General features: G+C 44.4%; 1 protein-coding gene across 1 annotated transcript in view; it reads left to right on the top strand.

The window, feature by feature from the left end:
* The window catches only part of LOC144682290 (hydrocephalus-inducing protein homolog), a 151,962-nt gene that overhangs the window by 26,934 nt on the left and 108,130 nt on the right, over positions 1–16,898 (top strand). Inside the window, exon 8 of the mRNA XM_078544766.1 lies at positions 10,894–11,082. Within this exon, the coding sequence (XP_078400892.1) occupies positions 10,894–11,082 (189 nt within the window). The remainder of the gene's footprint in view (positions 1–10,893; positions 11,083–16,898) is intronic.

The following is a 16,898-nucleotide window of genomic DNA, read 5'->3' as shown; positions in this document are numbered from 1 at the left end:
ATGGCTACAAATTACTACTATCATAACTTTTAACAAATTCCCAATTTAATCTCTATTAAAGCAACAGCAACCCATAGACTTAACCAGGCACCAGGCTAAGCATTTTCACCTTACAAATTCAAAATGAGGTTCTTTTCGCTTGATTCCTGTGGAGCCAGTTGGAGGCTTGCAGCTGACTTTTGATCTCACATTGCCTCTGCTCTGCACACTTGAAAACTACTGAAGTTATATCTACCAGCCCCATTGAATGTTAATTCTCATTGTATCAACAACCTCTGAATTAAACCTCTCTAACAATAAAACCCCTTTCATCGTGCCAACTTTATTAATAATATAAACGTATTGCTTGGTAGCTGCTAGAAAGGTGTCAGTTTTCACCCCCCTTCTTGAATGCGTTATTCAAAAAATGCAAATACACTCTACCTCTCTGTTTACATCTCAAACTAGTACATATCAAAGCACCCAGACTAGCTGATTTTAATCCAATTAAGACACACCCATAGACAAGGAAGTGCAGTCAGAGAGGGAATGGGTGACCACCAGTCAGAAGAAGAGAGGCAGGCAGGTAGTCAGGAAAGCCCCAGAGTGCATCTCACTCAAGAACCAATTTTCTGTGTTGGATAGGGTGAGGGTGAGGGTGAATGTTCCTCTGAAGATTGCAGCCAGAGCCAAGTTCACAGCACTGTGGGTGGCTCAGCTGCACAAGGTGGGAGGAGTAAGAGTGCAAGAGCAATAGTGGTAGGAGACTCAATAATGAGGGGTGCAGGCAGGTGCTTCTGTGGCCATAGATGTGACTCCAGGATGGTATGTTGCCTCCCTGGTGCCAGGGTCAAGGATGTCACAGAACGGCTGCAGGGCATTCTAAAGGGGGAGGGTGAACAGTCAGAGGTCGTGGTTCACATTGGTACCAATGACATAGGTAGAAAGAGGGATGAGGTCCTGCAAAAAGAATTTAGGGAGCTAGATAGCAGATTAAAAAGCAGGACCTCAAAGGTTGTCTCCTTCAAAGAACTCCAATAAATTTGTTAGACATGATTTCCTTTTTACAAAACCATGTTGACTCTGCCTGATTGTCTTGAATTTTTCTAAGTGCCCCGCTATAACATCTTTAATAATAACTTCTAACCTAATCATGCAACTAGGGCAGTAGAGAGAACTTAAACTAAGCAGTAGGGCTGTTACAACCAGTTGAGGATGGATGTCAGAACTTGCCCTTTCTTTCCCACACCTCAATTGATCGTAACAAGGTTTTTTGAAATTTATAAGGATGAAGATTTCAATTCAGTGTCTGTACTTAACCATTTATGTGCTGATTGTAAAAAAACTCAGTCCGACAGGCTTTCTTGAGTTTAAACACACCGGGGTTTCTACTGAGCTAAAAAAAATCCCAACCAAGATATAAATAAAAATTTTAAAAGCTAAACACACAAACACAAGCATGCAAAATCATATGTGTATAAGTACTGTATAAGAAGGTTAACTTTGGTTCAATAAAGATTCAGTGTTAAAAGGCAAAAAACAGAGAGTTCACTGTTTATGAATCCTTCGCTGTTGTTCACAGCTGTTCCTTAAACAGTGGACCTGAGTTTTTCCTTGGAAATTGCTGCTTTAGATTTTGAAGTCTCCTTCAGAACTTCTCTGTCTGTTGACCCCAGTATGATGTGAGCAGGCAGAGTTCCTTTTGATTGAAATTATCTATCGCTATGCTGTATTTCAAAAATGCAACAGAGATAGAGCTCCGAATTTGAGACAGCATGGAGAGAGATGGTGTCACTGGTCCATTTGTAGCAGTGACCGTTGCATCCGATGAGGCTGTGACGACTTGAGAGATATCAGCCATGGAACTAGCAACTCTCTCCCAGGTGGGGCCAGCACAGGCTCCACGGACCAGATGACAACCGCCAAGGTCATCAAGGCCAACAGGATAGTAGAGTCAACAGGCTGTCTCAGATGCCAATCCCAGCGAGGGGGCAGCACCAAGATGTAGCACCCGAAAATGTAAACATAAGGCACCTTAGGCACACCACAGGTTTATCACTGTTGCTTTTGTGTCGGCCCGCAATGACGTCTTTATCAGTTGGTGTGATGTTGAACACCTTTGTCATTTTATTCTTATAAGTTCCTTGTGTTATAATATTAAATTCAGACATGACAGGTAGAGGTTCTGGTGTAGTGGTACTGTTACTAGACTAGGGACTCAGCATAATGCTTTGTGGACCTGGGTTCAAATCCCACCATGGCAGATGGTGAAATTTGAATTCAATCAAAAAAAATCTGGAATTAAAAGTTTAGTGATGACCATGAAACTATGGGGGAGGTGCCAGAGGACTGAAGAACAGCTAATGTGGGTCTGCTATTTAAGAAGAGGTGTAGAGATAAGCCAGGGAAGTACAGGCCAGTGAGTCTCACGTCAGTGGTAGGGAAACTATTGGAGAAAATTCTGAAGGAGAGAATTTATCTCCACTTGGAGAGGCAAGTTTTATCAGGGATAGTCAGCGTGGCTTTGTCAGAGTGAGGTCATGCCTAACAAATTTGATTGAATTTTTTGAGGAGGTGACCAGGTGATATGGGAGACAGGGTAATTTGATAAGGTGGATTCAAAACTGACTTAGTTGTAAGGAGACAGAGGGTGATGACAGAAGGATGCTTTAGTGACTGGAAGCCAGTGTCCAGTGGCATACCACAGGGATCTGTGCTCGGTCCCCTACTTTTTGTCATTTATATAAACGACATAGATGGCTATGCGGGGGGTAGGATTAGTATGTTTGCGGATGACACAAAGATTGGCCGGGTGGTTAACAGTGAACTTGAGTGTCTTGAGCTACAGGAAGATATAGACGGGATGGTCAAATGGACAGATAAGTCGCAGATGGAATTTAACTGAAAAGTGTGAGATGATACACTTTGGAAGGAGTAATTTGACAAGGAATTATTCAATGAATGGCATGACACTAGAAAGTTCTGAGGAACAAAGGGACCTTGACATGTGTGTCCATAGATCTCTGAAGGCAGAGGGGCATGTTAGTGGGGTGGTGAAAAAGGCATATGGGACATTTGCCTTTATCAATCGAGGCATAGATTACAAAAGTAGGGAGGTCATGTTGAAATTGTATAGAACCTTGATGAGGCCACAGCCAGAGTACTGTGTGCAGTTCTGGTCGCCACATTATAGGAAGGATGTGATTGCACTGGAGGGGGTGCGGAGGAGATTCACCAGGATGTTGCCTGGGATGAAACATTTAAGTTATGAAGAGAGGTTGGTTGGACTTGGGTTGTTTTCGTTGGAGCAGAGAAGACTGAGGGGCGACCTGATCGAGGTGTACAAGATTATGAGGGGCATGGACAGGGTGGATAAGGGAGCAGCTGTTCCCCTTATTGTTGAAGGGTCAGTCACAAGGGGACATAAATTCAAGCTGAGGGGCAGGAGGTTTAGGGGGGATGTGAGGAAAAACCTTTTTACCCAGAGGGCTGTGATGGTCTGGAATGCACTGCCTGGGAGGGTGGTGGAGGCGGGTTGCCTCGCATCCTTTAAAAAGTACCTGGATGAGCACTTGGCACATCATAACATTCAAGGCTATGGGCCAAGTGCCGGTAAATAGGATTAGGTAGGTAGGTCAGGTGTTTCTCACGTGTCGGTGCAGACTCGATGGGCCAAAGGGCCTCTTCTGCACTGTGTGATTCTGTGACTTTCCGTATGACTGATGTTAGGCTAACTAGCCTGTAGTTTCCTGCTTTCTGTCTCCCTCCCTCTTTGAATAAAGGAGTTACATTTGCTGTTTTCCAATCTAATGGAAACGTCCCCGAACCTAGGGAATTTTGGAAAATTAAAACCAGTGCATCAGCTATCTCACTAGCCACTTCTTTCAAGGCTCGAGGGTGTAGTCCATCCGGACCTGGAGATTTGTCAGCCCGCAGCCCCAACAATATGTTTAATACCACACCCCTGGTGATTGTAATTTTCCCGAGTTCCTCTCTCCCTTCCATTTCCTGATTTACAGCTATTTCTGGGATGTTACTTGTGTCCTCGGTAGTGAAGACTGAAGCAAAACACCTGTTTAATTCATCCTCCATCTCCCTGCTTTCCATTATGAGTTCCTCAGATGCACTTTCTATAGGACCAATGCTCACTTTGTGCACTCTTTTCTTATTTAAGTATCCATGGAACTCTTACTATGCATCTTTATATTACTCGCTAGCTTTCTCTCATACTCTATTTTTCCCTCCTTATTAATCTTTTTGTTGTTCTTTGCTTTTGTTTATATTCTTTCCAATCTTCTGACCTGCAACCTGTCTTTGCGTAATTATGTGCTATTTCTTTAAGTTTGACATTGATTTTAATTTTTTTAGTTAACCACGGATGGTGAGCCCTCTCCTTGGAATTTTTCTTTCTCATTGGAATGTATTTATTCTGTGTATTCTGAAACAACCCTTTAAACGTCTGCCACTGAACTTTTGTTGACCTATCCCTTAACCTCATTTGCCAGTTCACTTTAGCTAGCTCTGCTTTCATGCCCTCATAATTGCCCTTATTTAAGTTTAATATACTAGTTTTGGACACACTCATTTCTCCCTCAAAATAAATTTAAAATTCAATCATATTATGATTGCTGCTACCTAGGGGTGCCTTCACTATGAAATTATCAATTAATCTTATCTCATTGCTCAATACCAAGTCTAGTATAGCCTGCTCTCTGGCTAGCACCAGAACATGCTGTTCTAAGAAACTACCCCAAAAATATTCTATGAACTTCTCATCTATGCTACCTTTGCCCATCTGATTTTTCCAGTCTACTATTGTACCTTTCTGCAAGCTTCTATTATCTTTTTTTTATACTCTGTTCTACTGTGTAGTTACAATTAGGGGCCCTGTACACCACTCCCACAAGTGACTTCTTGCCTTTATCATTCCTCATCTCAATGCAAACTGCTTCCACATCCTAGTTTCCTGAATTTGGGTCATCCCTCTCTAATGTGCTAATACCATCATTAATTAACCAAGCTACCCCTCCACCTTTTCCTAACTTCCTGTCCTTCCTAAATGTCATGTACCCTTCAATATTCAGGTCCTAACCTGTGATTCTGTAGCCATAGCTCTGTAATGGCTATCCTCATACTTATTTATTTATATTTGCACTATAAATTCATCTGTTTTATTTCAAATGCTGTGTGTGTTTAGATACAGAGCCTTTAGTTTCACCCTTTTATTATTTTTGTAACAACTAGCCTTATCTGCTGATTTACTCTTAGATTTGTACTCTGTCCCTTCCTGTCACAGCCTGTTTATCATTTCCCATATTAATACCTGTCTCTCTTGCCTTGTCTCTACTCTTTGGTTTACCACACATTCCCAAATTTAACCCCTTGCCCCCACTATTCAGTTGAAAACCTTCTCTACTTCCCTAGTTGTGCGGCGCACGAGGACATCAGCCTCACCATAATTCAGGTGTAGACCGTCCCAACGGTATAGATCCCACTTTCCTCCATACTTCTGCCAGTGCCCCACGAACTGGAACCTACTTCTCCCACACCAGTCTTTGAGCCATGCATTCATTTCTCTAATCTTATTTGTCCTATGCCAATTTGCACGTGGCTCAGGGAATAATCCAGAAATTATAACCTTTGAGGTTCTGCTTCTTAATTTGGTGCCCAGCTCATCGTACTGACTAGGCAGATCCTCCTTCCTTATCCTGCCTATGTTGTTGGTCCTCAGATGGACCGCGACCACTGGATCCTCCCCCTCCCACTGCAAGTTCCTCTCCAGACCTGAGCAGATGTCCCGAACCCTAGCACCAGGCAGGCAACAAAGCCACCTGGACTCTCGCTCTTTGCTACAGAGAACAGTGTCAATTCCCCTCACTATATTGTCCCATACTACCACTACGTTCCTTTTTGCTCCCCCCACTTGAATGGCTTCCTGTACCACAGTGCTATGGTCAGTGTCCTCATCCACCCTGCAGCCCCCATTCTCATCCGAACAAGCTGAGAGAACCTCAAACCTATTGGACAATTGCAGAGGCTCACACTCCTGCCTTCCAACCCTCTGGATCCCCTTACCTGCCACACTTGCAGTCGTACCCTCTTGTCCCTGGCCACTGACCAAATCAGAAGACCCAATCCTAAGTGGTGTGACTGCTTCCTGGTATAAACCATCCAGGTAACTTTCCACCTCCCTGATGTGTCGCAGAGTCTGTGCCGAAATATCTCAAGCTGCAAACACTTACTGCAGGCATTTTTGCCCTGGATCACAATGTTATCCAGGATCTCCCACATGTTGCGGCCTTGACACATCATCTTTCGTGCCATCCTTAATGTGTTTTAAATAATTATTTGATTATATTAATCACTTATTTATGTTGTTTTCTTATATATTTTATTAACTTTACCACCAATTTGTGTACTATTTTAAACCTTAAGGATAGAATAGAACTTAACCACTTACCAGAAACCCACCAAACAGCTAGCTCCTTTCCCTGTAGTAGAGCAAGAACCAATTTCTAGGGGTGAGAAAGATAGAAAAAGGAAACAAACAAGTCGTTCACTCCACTTCCCTGAACTCCCGTCTCACCAAACCCTAAGTCTTCACTCAGTTAGCTCAGATGCACTCCATTTCCCAAGGCTGCATTAAAGAACCCTGAACTCATAGTAAATTGAACTGGGGCTACAGTAACCAGATTCAGCCAGTTACCTAATTACGTAGTCAGCTCCTACAGCTGAGAGTGAGTTTACCCTTTCTAAACTGCAAGGAAGAAAGAACTTAGCCTGCTTACACAGTATTTTCCAGTTACTGCTAATTATAGACTAGATCAAAATTAACACTTAAAACTCCCCTCTCACCAAACCCCAAGTCTCCACTCAGTTAGCTCAGCTGCATTTTGTTTGCCCTACTCCTACACCTTCTTTCCGAACCCTGCCACTGTGTCTTGGTGCTACCTGGACATCCACAGCGGAGATGGAGGCAGGCTGCTGACTGATATGCCCTATCTGTGATGACCTTGGCAGAAGTCCTCTGGAGGGCCGAGACCTGGAGGGCCCTGGCCTGGTTTTGGGGTCATGCTGTGTGGCAGTGACACCCTCCTCAGTCTGTGAGTTGGAGCTGCTGAGGTCACAGGAAGTGGAGATTCAGATGGGCCAGAAAGTCCAGAGTTACCCGTCTGACTCCTTGAGGAGAAGAGATGGCTGGAGTGAGATAGGGCTACCCTGCACCCCTCTCGCGTACACACTGTTGGAGGCCAACTATGACGTCGGCGATGGAGTTCAGCCCGCGCAGCAGTGCTTGAGCGACATACTAGACCAAGGCCTCCATGGCGGCTGCCATCCTACCAGTGTCGACCTCCGTGCGTTGGCATGCTGGCGCTATAACCTCAGCCTGAAGGCGGACAGATTCCTCCATCGTGCCTTGCAATCTGAGGAGTGCAGTGGACATACTTTCCTGATGTTCCCGAGCTTGCCTTTGAAGTTCCAGCAACTGTGACATGACCAAGTCCAGAGCCTTGTATATTGACTCGGACTCAGCAAATTTCTGGCCTCCAGCACCACTCAAAGTACCGGGGACCTGGGAAGCCCCTGCTGCCACCTGCTGTGGGTCAGTAAGTGTAATGTGCTCACCAGATTGTGATCCCAAGGCTGCTCTAAAGCTAGGTCCCTCCAAAGTCTGTGTCTTTGTGCTGATAGAGGGTGTGGGTGAGCGTTGTGGTGGCTCTTCTGGGAGGGTTTCAGCGGATTCCTCTTCTGAGATTCCTCTGGGTTGATTGGAGGCCCTGGCTTGTGGACTCTCTTGGCTATTTGGCTGAGGTGCCTGTGAAAGCAAGGAGAGATAATTAGTGCATGGCAGTGGCCTGTAAAACAGGACACATCACACACAGCATGGTTGTCTGATGGATGTTGCACTGCTGGATCCTCATTTGGTGGAGCACCGCCGACCTCATCGTCAGCACAGGAACAGTCCAGATCCTTGCCGGCCAGCTGAATGGTTCTACTTTCGAAGTCCGTGAGGACCTTGATGTCAGGCATTACTCCATCAGTCTGCAATCTCTCCCTCTTTTTGTGTGCCAGCTTGTCCTTCATGAATAGAGACTGAGAGAGTGTAAACAGGGCGCCTACCAGGCCAGATGATAAGTATGCCTGGCATATGTGGGTGATGAGTGGTCCCATGGACAAGATGAGGACATTGAAGGTCTGTGTGAGGGAGTAAATGGTGATGCCCTTGAACTGGCAGTGAGTGAGATCCCTGTGGATGTGTGATGGGTTTGTGATTGTGTGAGTTGAGAGTGATGCGAAGAGTGACTTACCCTAGCAGAACGGAGGAGATCATTCATCCTCTTTCGGTACTGGGTGGCTGTCCTCTTTTGCAGGGCATTGGCGCTGACCACCGCCTCCCAAGTCGGATTGGTAATGCCGCTGCCCCTCCTGCAGCCAGAGTAGGGGTAGAGGACATCCCGAGGGACCTTCACAGTGTCCAAAATGTGCTTGAGGGATGCGACACTAAACTGGGGTTCTGCAGTCTTTTTGCCTTTCAGGGCCATCCTGACTTCCGTGCGGCAGTCCTAGGCTGGAAACAGTGAGAGGTGTGCAACATAGCTGCACTTTAAATATGGCGCCCGGTGTGATGATGTGGCTAGGTGATGGCATGGCGGGCAAATGAGTGCCCATCCGCCATGGAAACGGCATGTTTCTCAGGAATGCATAATTAGAACAGCAGGTTTGGGATGATGCAACGTGAGAAGCTGCCTTTGCAGCTGACGGGTAAAATGTCATTTTCACCACCCGCTACTGCACTTAGTGCAAATCTGGGATGATTCCACCCATAGTCATTATTGTTGAGACTAGCTTTGATTTCCAGATATTATCTGTTGAAATTAAATTCCACCAGCTACCATGGTGGGATTTGAACCCATGTCCCCAGAGTATTAGCCTGGCTCTCTAGATTACTATCCCAGTGGCATCACTACTATCCCACCATCTCCCCATAGATTAACAGCTGGGCAGATACTCACCAGCAGGTGTAGGTGGCTCCCATAAAAACCCATTTGCCGTACAGGACTAACCACCTGTTATCAGCTTGTATCTATTGGCTGGTATATCGATGGTTATAGCCATGGAAAGAGAATTCATTTAGCATTTTTTGGATTGTTAATCAGGTTGTCAATTCTAACACAACCTTCCACTATTCTCCAAGGAATAAGTGTGAAGACATGATGATAACGACACCATCAGCAGTGGAAACCCTGGCTGAACCATGTGCTAATTAACATAAGTTGAAGCCAATCAGGAATGTAAATGTGTAGCTTAAAGGCTGGTGTTAGGAGGGTTCCATTTCGTGGGACACTGGCACCAGTACCAGAACAGGAAGGAGCTGTACCAGTAGGATGCTCCCTAAATCAACGCAATGGAAGTTAACCTTTCACAAGTAGTTATTACTCATTTGTCAGCCTCACTTTAACAGCATAAAAAAAGATAACAATTAATTAATTCTACAGTAATCTGGCTACAAATCATGGATAATATTCCTCTGTCCTGTTCTCAAATTGCACCTGAAAAATAGGTGATCCTATGCCCCATCCTGTAGCTGAATAGTACTGTACCTAAACTACTTCTGTTTCCCAAGGAAACAACCACATGTGCCCTTGGCAACTGCTGAAGCCATTCTCCTGGGCCTTTCCTGAGCTACTCTTTCCCTATCACAGAGTATGTATTACTATTCCTAACTATACAACTTGAATAAAAAGAGAAGACTGACAGTCAAGCCTGCACCATCCTGTTAAATCTGTACCACCAACTCCATCCTCACACTCATTTTTCATGTCCTTCCATTTACTATGTGGCACCAGTGTGCCCCCGTGCCCCCTCTTATCAGCTCCTTCAAGGCAGTCTGCAGTAGCACCTGACTCCTTCTTGTGGCATCACTGCCATCTCAGTAGCTACAAGCCCATTCACAAGGGTTGGAACCTTTCTCTAAAGATGTGCACCACCAACATGCAATTCACAACTTCTGCCAGGCATGAATTAGTTTAAAAATGTACCACAATTCATTTGCAGCTGCCACAGTAAGAAAATCCCACCCCATCTCCTTTAAGAGTCAAAGAACTTCAATGAGGCTTCCATTTAATCTATCAGGTTCAGGCAGCACTGGGACTTCTTCTCCTCTCTGGTTCTTCAACCAATAAAACGCCATTGTACACCCAATCGAGCGAAAGAACAAAAGATTTGCATTCATATAGCACCTTTCAAGACTTCAGGATGTCCACAATGAGTGAAATATTTGTGAGCCATATTTATAATGTAGGAAACGTGTAAGCCAATTTGTGCACAGCAATATGTAACAAGTAGCAATGATATAAATGACCAACTAGTCTGTTTTGGTGATGTTGGTTGAGGGATAAAGATTAATAACATTACCCTTGGCCAGGGCAAGTAGAACTCCCCAACAACAACTCCCCCCCTCCCCCCCCCCCGCCATTATTCTTCAAGATGGAGCTATGGGGGATTATTTTATGCCCACTTGAGAGGGCAGAAGATGGCACCTCTGATAGTGCAGCTCTTCCTTAATACTACACTGGTGTGTGAGCCTACATTTGATATTCAAGTCTCTGAAGTGCGACAAGAAACCACAACCATCTGATTCAGAGGCTGACGAAAGAAAACTGTTTCAATTCCCCCCCTTTAGAGGAGCGTGCTACGTTAACATTATTCCTGGACAGCTCCAGGAGAGGAATAACAGCCCTGACATCTAATTCCACACAATTACAAAATGATCACTATATTAACTTTAAGGTGTAAATTTATGGCTAATTAGAGAAAATATGAAATCAGCTTGCTTCAAAAATACTATCGCAATCTGTAACTATTTCATTTTGATATATTTATAACTTTATACGAAATTATATTTCCTGCCAGAAGCAAAAGAGAATGAAGTGGATGAGAAGGTGTCTGATCAGATGGATAAGCAGGAAAGGCTGGTACCTCCAGAGGCTGCCACAATAACCAGTGAAAGTGATTCCTCTTCAAGGCCACTAGTAAGCCCAGTGACAGAGGACAAAAAGGAGCCTGAGAACGAAGTGACTGAGAAAGCATCAGAGGCCAAAGGTACAAGGGGCCGGATTTTGGAGTCCAAAGTGGGTCAGGCGGGAAAATAAAATGACTTGGCTTCTGAAGTGAGAAATCAGAATTCAGGTTTGATCATTTTCATCCCCAACCTTTCTCCCGAAAACTGTTTCACTTACCTCAGAAATCATAATAACAAGGTTTAATCCATCAGCTCGTATTTATGAAGAGTGGTGCTGCATTGAGAGTCTTGATGAGTTGTTTAGAAAAAAAATATCCTGGTAATTAGAGCTGCCTCTGCTTGCCCAAAGGCCATTCCTTGAGCCAACAAGCGCAGGATTGTTCTCAAAGCCATCTGCAAGGGAGGTATGTGGATCAGCCCACATGCCTTTGAGCCACTACTATTGTAATGAAAACTCAAGGTAAGTGCTGCAAAGTGGTTGTGTACCTAGCTGACACAAGTTAAGATCCTAGGAGACCTCCCTCTAGTACATTGAACTCTGACAGTAAACTTTCTGTTGTGCAAGTGAGAATGAATGGTAAAACATTTAACCATAGAATAGAACCAGAGGCCAGAATTTTGACGTTGGCATGCGGGGGCGGGCCTGGCACGCCGACGCATAAAATGACGTGCAGTGACGTCAGGTGTACGTCCCAGCGTCACCACGTGTCATTTAGATCTTTCGTTCGGTGCGTGCGCCAGAGGCGGTTGCATGCCTGCCGAACTGTCAAAGGCCTATTAAGGCCATTAAAAACCCAATTAAAGTACTTATCAACACTGCCCGTCCATCCTTAAGGTTGGCAGGCAGGCGAAGAGCCCAAGCAGCCTTTGCGTTTTTCAGGAAACCTCATCCATGGGCTGGTTGAGGTTTCCTGAAGGTTTTATTAAACAAATAAATATTTTTTGAACAATTCATAATCATGTCCCAGCTTGTGTGACACTGTCACATGAGGGGACATGTCTAAATAATTTTTATCTTTCTTTATTTAAAAATTTCAATAGGAACTTAATCTCCCTGAGGCAGCTCAGAGAGATTTCTGCGCTCTTTCGTGCACATGTGTGAAAGAGCGCAGGCTTCCTCCTCCCCACCCTCACAGGTAGCACTGAGAGTGCTACTGGCCGTGCGTTATGCTGGGCAGGCCTTAATTGGCCCGCCCACGTAAAATGGCAACGTGCAGCCGATTGCGGGCGGCGATTGGCTCCATGCCCGCCCGCTCCCGACCAGCCCACCTGACATACAGAAAATTCTCCCCAAAGAAAAGTTATGCCGCAGAAAGAGGCCATTCAGCCATCATGTCTGTGCCGGCCATAAAATGATGAAACAGAAACTAGCCACTCATTTTAATCCCACTTTCCAGCACCTGCAGGTTACAGTGCTTCAGATGTAGATCCAAGCACCTTTTAAATGAGTTGTGCATTTCAGCCTCAACCACTGATTTAGACAGTGAATTCCAGATGCTCACCACCCCCTGGGTGAAAAAGTTTTTCCTCATGTCCCCTCTAATCCTTCTACTAATCACCTTAAATCTGTGCCCCCCTGGTAATTGACCCCTCAACTAGGGGAAACAAGTCTTTATTGCCTACCCTTTCTAGGCCCCTCATAATTTTGTACATCTCAATTAGGTCACCCCTCAGCCTCCTCTGTTCTAAGGAAAACAACCCTAGCCTATCCAATCTTTCCTCATAGCTGCAATGTTCAAGCCCTGGCAGGATTCTTGTAAATCTCCTCTGCACTCTGTCCAGAGCAATTATGTCCTCCCTGTAATGTGGTGACCAGGACTGTACACAAAATACCAGCTATGGCCTAACCAGCATTTTATATGGTTCCCTCATTATATCCCTGCTTTTGTTTTCAACACCTCGCCCAATAAAGGAAAGCATTCCATATGCTTTCCTTACCACCTTATCCACCTATCCTGCCACCTTCAGGGACCTGTGAACATGCATTCCAAGGTCTCTCACTTCCTCAGCCCCTCTCAATATCCTCTCATTTATTGAGTATTCCCTTGCTTTGTTTGTCCTCCCCAAATGCATTACCTCACACATTTCCGAATTGAATTCTATTTGCCACTTTTCTGCCTATTCAACCAAACCATTGATATCATTCTGGAGACAACACTATCCTCTTCACTATCAACTACATGGTCAATTTTTGTGTCATCTGCAAATTTCCCAGTCATACCTCCCACATTTATGTCCAAATCATTAAAGATACAAAAAACAGCACAGGCCCCAACACTGAATCCTGTGGAGCACCACTGGAAACCGTTTTCTATTTGCAAAAATATCCATTGACCATTACCCTTTGTTTCCTGCCACTGAGCCAATTTTGGATCTAACTTGCCACCTCCCCCTGTATCCAATGGGATTTCACTTTTCTGACCAGTCTGTCATGTGGTACCTTGTCAAATGCCTTACTAAAATCTGTGTAGACAACATCCACTGCACTACCCTCAGCAATCCTCTTTGTTACTTCCTCAAAAAATTCTATTAAGTTAGTAAGACACGATCTTCCCCTAATAAAACCATGCTGACAGTCCCTGATCAACCCGTGCCTTTCTAATTGACAGTTTATCCTGTCTCTCAGAATTGACTCCAATAAATTGCCCACCACTGAAGTCAGACTGACTGGTCTATCATTTTCTGGCCTATCGCTTCCACCCTTTTTAAATAATGGTACAACATTTGCAGACCTCCAATCCTGTGGTACCTCACCCGGTATCTAGTGAGGATCTCAGAGCATCCACTCTTTCCCCCCTGGCTTCCTTTAACAGCCTGTAATACAATCCATCCAGCCTTGGTAACTTATCCGCCTTTAAGGATGTCAGTCGCTCCAGTACTTCCTCTCTCACTATGCTTATCGTATCTGATGTTTCACACTCCTCCTCATTAACTAGAATGCCTGTATCATCCCTCTCCTTAGTGAAAACGGAGACATTGAGAACCCTGCCCACATCTTCAGCATCAATGCACAAGTTACCATGTTTATCTCTGATAGGTTTATCTCTGACAATAAGTTATTGTCTTGCTCTTAATGTACTGGTAAAACATCTTTGGGTTTTCTTTGATTTTACCTGCCAATATTTTTTCGTATCCTCTCTTTGCTTTCTTAATTTCCAATTTTACTTCACCCTTATACTTTCTATACTCCCCTAGGCTTTGTACAGTATTAAGTCCTTTGTGACCGTCATAAGCTTTCTTTTTCTGCTTTATCTTGGCCTGTATGCTTCTGGATAACCAGGAGGCTCTGGATTTGGCAGTACCACCCTTTTTTTGTGGGGCATGTCTACACTCACCTTTCTAGTAGCTGTATCCAGTCCACTCTCGCAGGCTCACCTCTGAACTTCATAAAATTTGTCTTCCCACAATTATGAACTTTTGCTCCTGTTCTACCTTTGTCTTTTTCCATAATGATGCTAAATCTAACTGTATTATGGTCACCAAAATGGTCCCCCACTGCTACTTCATCCATCGGCCCAACTTCATTTCCTAAGATCGAATCTTAGATTCTTAGAATTGCACCCTTCTCGCTGGGCTTGTTACATCTGGCTAAAAAAGTTCTTCTGAATGCAGTTGAACAATTTTGCACCCACTGTGCCCTTCACACTCTTCATATCCCAATTGATATTAGGGTAGTTGAACTCCCCAATCATTACTGCCCTATTATTTTTGCACTCAAAAATCTGTCTACATATTTGCTCTTCTAACTCCTCCATTATTTGGCGTTCTATAGTGTACTCCTAGCAGTGTGGCCGCCCCTTTTTTTATTTCTGAGCTCAACCCATATGGCCTTATTTGATGCCTTATTTAGTATATCATCCCTCCTCACAGCTGTAATTTATTCTTTAACCAATAATGCTACACCTCCACCATTTTTGTCCCATTCTCTATCCTGCCTGAAAACTCTATATCCAGGAATGTTGAGCTGCCATTTTTGCCCCTCCTTACGCCAAGTTTCCGTTGTAGCAACTGTATCATGTTGCTGTATGTCGATATATACCCTCAGCTCATCAGCTTTATTTGCTATACTTCTTGCATTTAAAATAGATTAAGTCTTCTATGTTGAAGGGTGCTTACCCACCCCTTAAAAAGCTACTGTGAGCATACCACTCTTCCTCCTTCAGACCTGGCAGGGGCTATTATAGTTAATAATTTCATTGTTATACCATGAGCATTTCTTAAAATAAAAGTTTATGGGTGGAATTTTATACCAGTGGGATTCTATAGTCCCGCCGAAGTTAATGGACTTTTGAATGGCTTGCTGTATTTTACAGCCCCATCCCCGCCGTGTTGGGGCTGTAAAATTCCACCTTTTGTCTTGCTTCGGTGCTTGTACTTACAACTTCCTCTGAACAAGGAAGTGATGATAGGAACTATCGCAGGTTGATGCTGTGATGTAGCAGAGTGAAGCAAGATCATCTAATACTTTAATGGGGCAATTTTCTTAAAGAGGCAATGTGATTTTGAGCAACCAGCAATTCCTGTTTGCTTGTCGAGCTAGGACCAGGTGATAAGAACATCTTATGAACGGAAACTTGGCGTAAGGAGGGGCAAAAATGGCAGCTCAACACTCCTGGATATAGAGTTTTCAGGCAGGGTAGAGAATAGGATAAAAATGGTGGAGGTGTAGCATTATTGGTTAAAGAATAAATTACAGCTGTGAGGAGGGATGATATACTAAATAAGGCATCAAATAAGGCCATATGGGTTGAGCTCAGAACACCTGCGGTCTGTCCGCAAGAAAGACCCAAACCTACCTGTCACTTGCCATTTTAACACTCCACCCTGTTCTCTTGCCCACATGTCTGTCCTTGGCTTGCTGCATTGTTCCAGTGAAGCCCAACGCAAACTGGAGGAACAGCACCTCATCTTCCGACTAGGCACTTTACAGCCTTCCGGGCTGAATATTGAATTCAACAACTTTAGATCTTAAACTCCCCCTCCCCCCATTTCTTCCACACCACCCCCCCCCCCCCCCCGCTCCACTTTTTTTTTTCAATAATTTGTATAGATTCTTCTTTCCCCACCTATTTCCATTATTTTTAAATCTAAAACTAAAACCTTGTTAGCCTTTCCACCCCACCCCCACTAGAGCTGTACTTTGAATATCCTGTCCTCCATTCTTAATTAGCACTTTTCTCAGACAAAACACCTCTTTGACCCTTTTGTCTGTGACATCTTTTGATTATCTGCTCATCTCCACAATCACCACACCCTCAATGTCTCTCTCTCCCCCCACCACACCACCCCCCCCCCACCCCACCTTAAACCAATTTATATTTCTCCCTTCTTCTAACTATGCTTCAGTTCTGCCGAAGGGCCATGAAGGCTCGAAACGTTAACTGATTTCTTCTCCGCCGATGCTGCCAGACCTGCTGAGTTTTTCCAGGTAATTCTGTTTTTGTTTTGGATTTCCAGCATCCGCAGTAGCTTTTAGCTTTTTGTTTTTAGAACATAAGAGTTCTTTATCTCGGTATGACATGTTCATATTGAATTCATACTATGAGGAAATCTGCTTTGTTGGATTTTTTCTGTGGGATTTCTTGGCAGAGGCTGAGGATTACAACTCCTGGCATGTCCAGGATTTCTGGTGCAAGCACAAAGCGTGGCAGGAGGATAGGCTGCATATGCTTGGTATTCAGTCATTCTGTTGACAGCTGCTGGGTTGGGAAGTGTACCTGAGTGGGAATGTGGCACAAAACAATGACCATGGGACCTGAGTGCAGCAGGAAAGTGAGCCCATGTGAGAAAATTAATCGGGAGCTGAAGAGGCGGCAGACGGAGTGCTGTCATTAGCTTCATGTGCAGCTGGGGCTCAAAGAAGTCCGTGGGGACCTGCATGGGGCTCAGGAAAGCC

This window comes from Cetorhinus maximus, chromosome 6 (genome assembly GCF_964194155.1).
Source record: "Cetorhinus maximus chromosome 6, sCetMax3.hap1.1, whole genome shotgun sequence".
In the NCBI taxonomy this organism is placed as follows: Eukaryota; Metazoa; Chordata; class Chondrichthyes; order Lamniformes; family Cetorhinidae; genus Cetorhinus; species Cetorhinus maximus.
The sequence above is the reverse complement of the archived record's forward strand: the minus strand, read 5'-3'. Positions and strand labels throughout refer to the sequence as shown.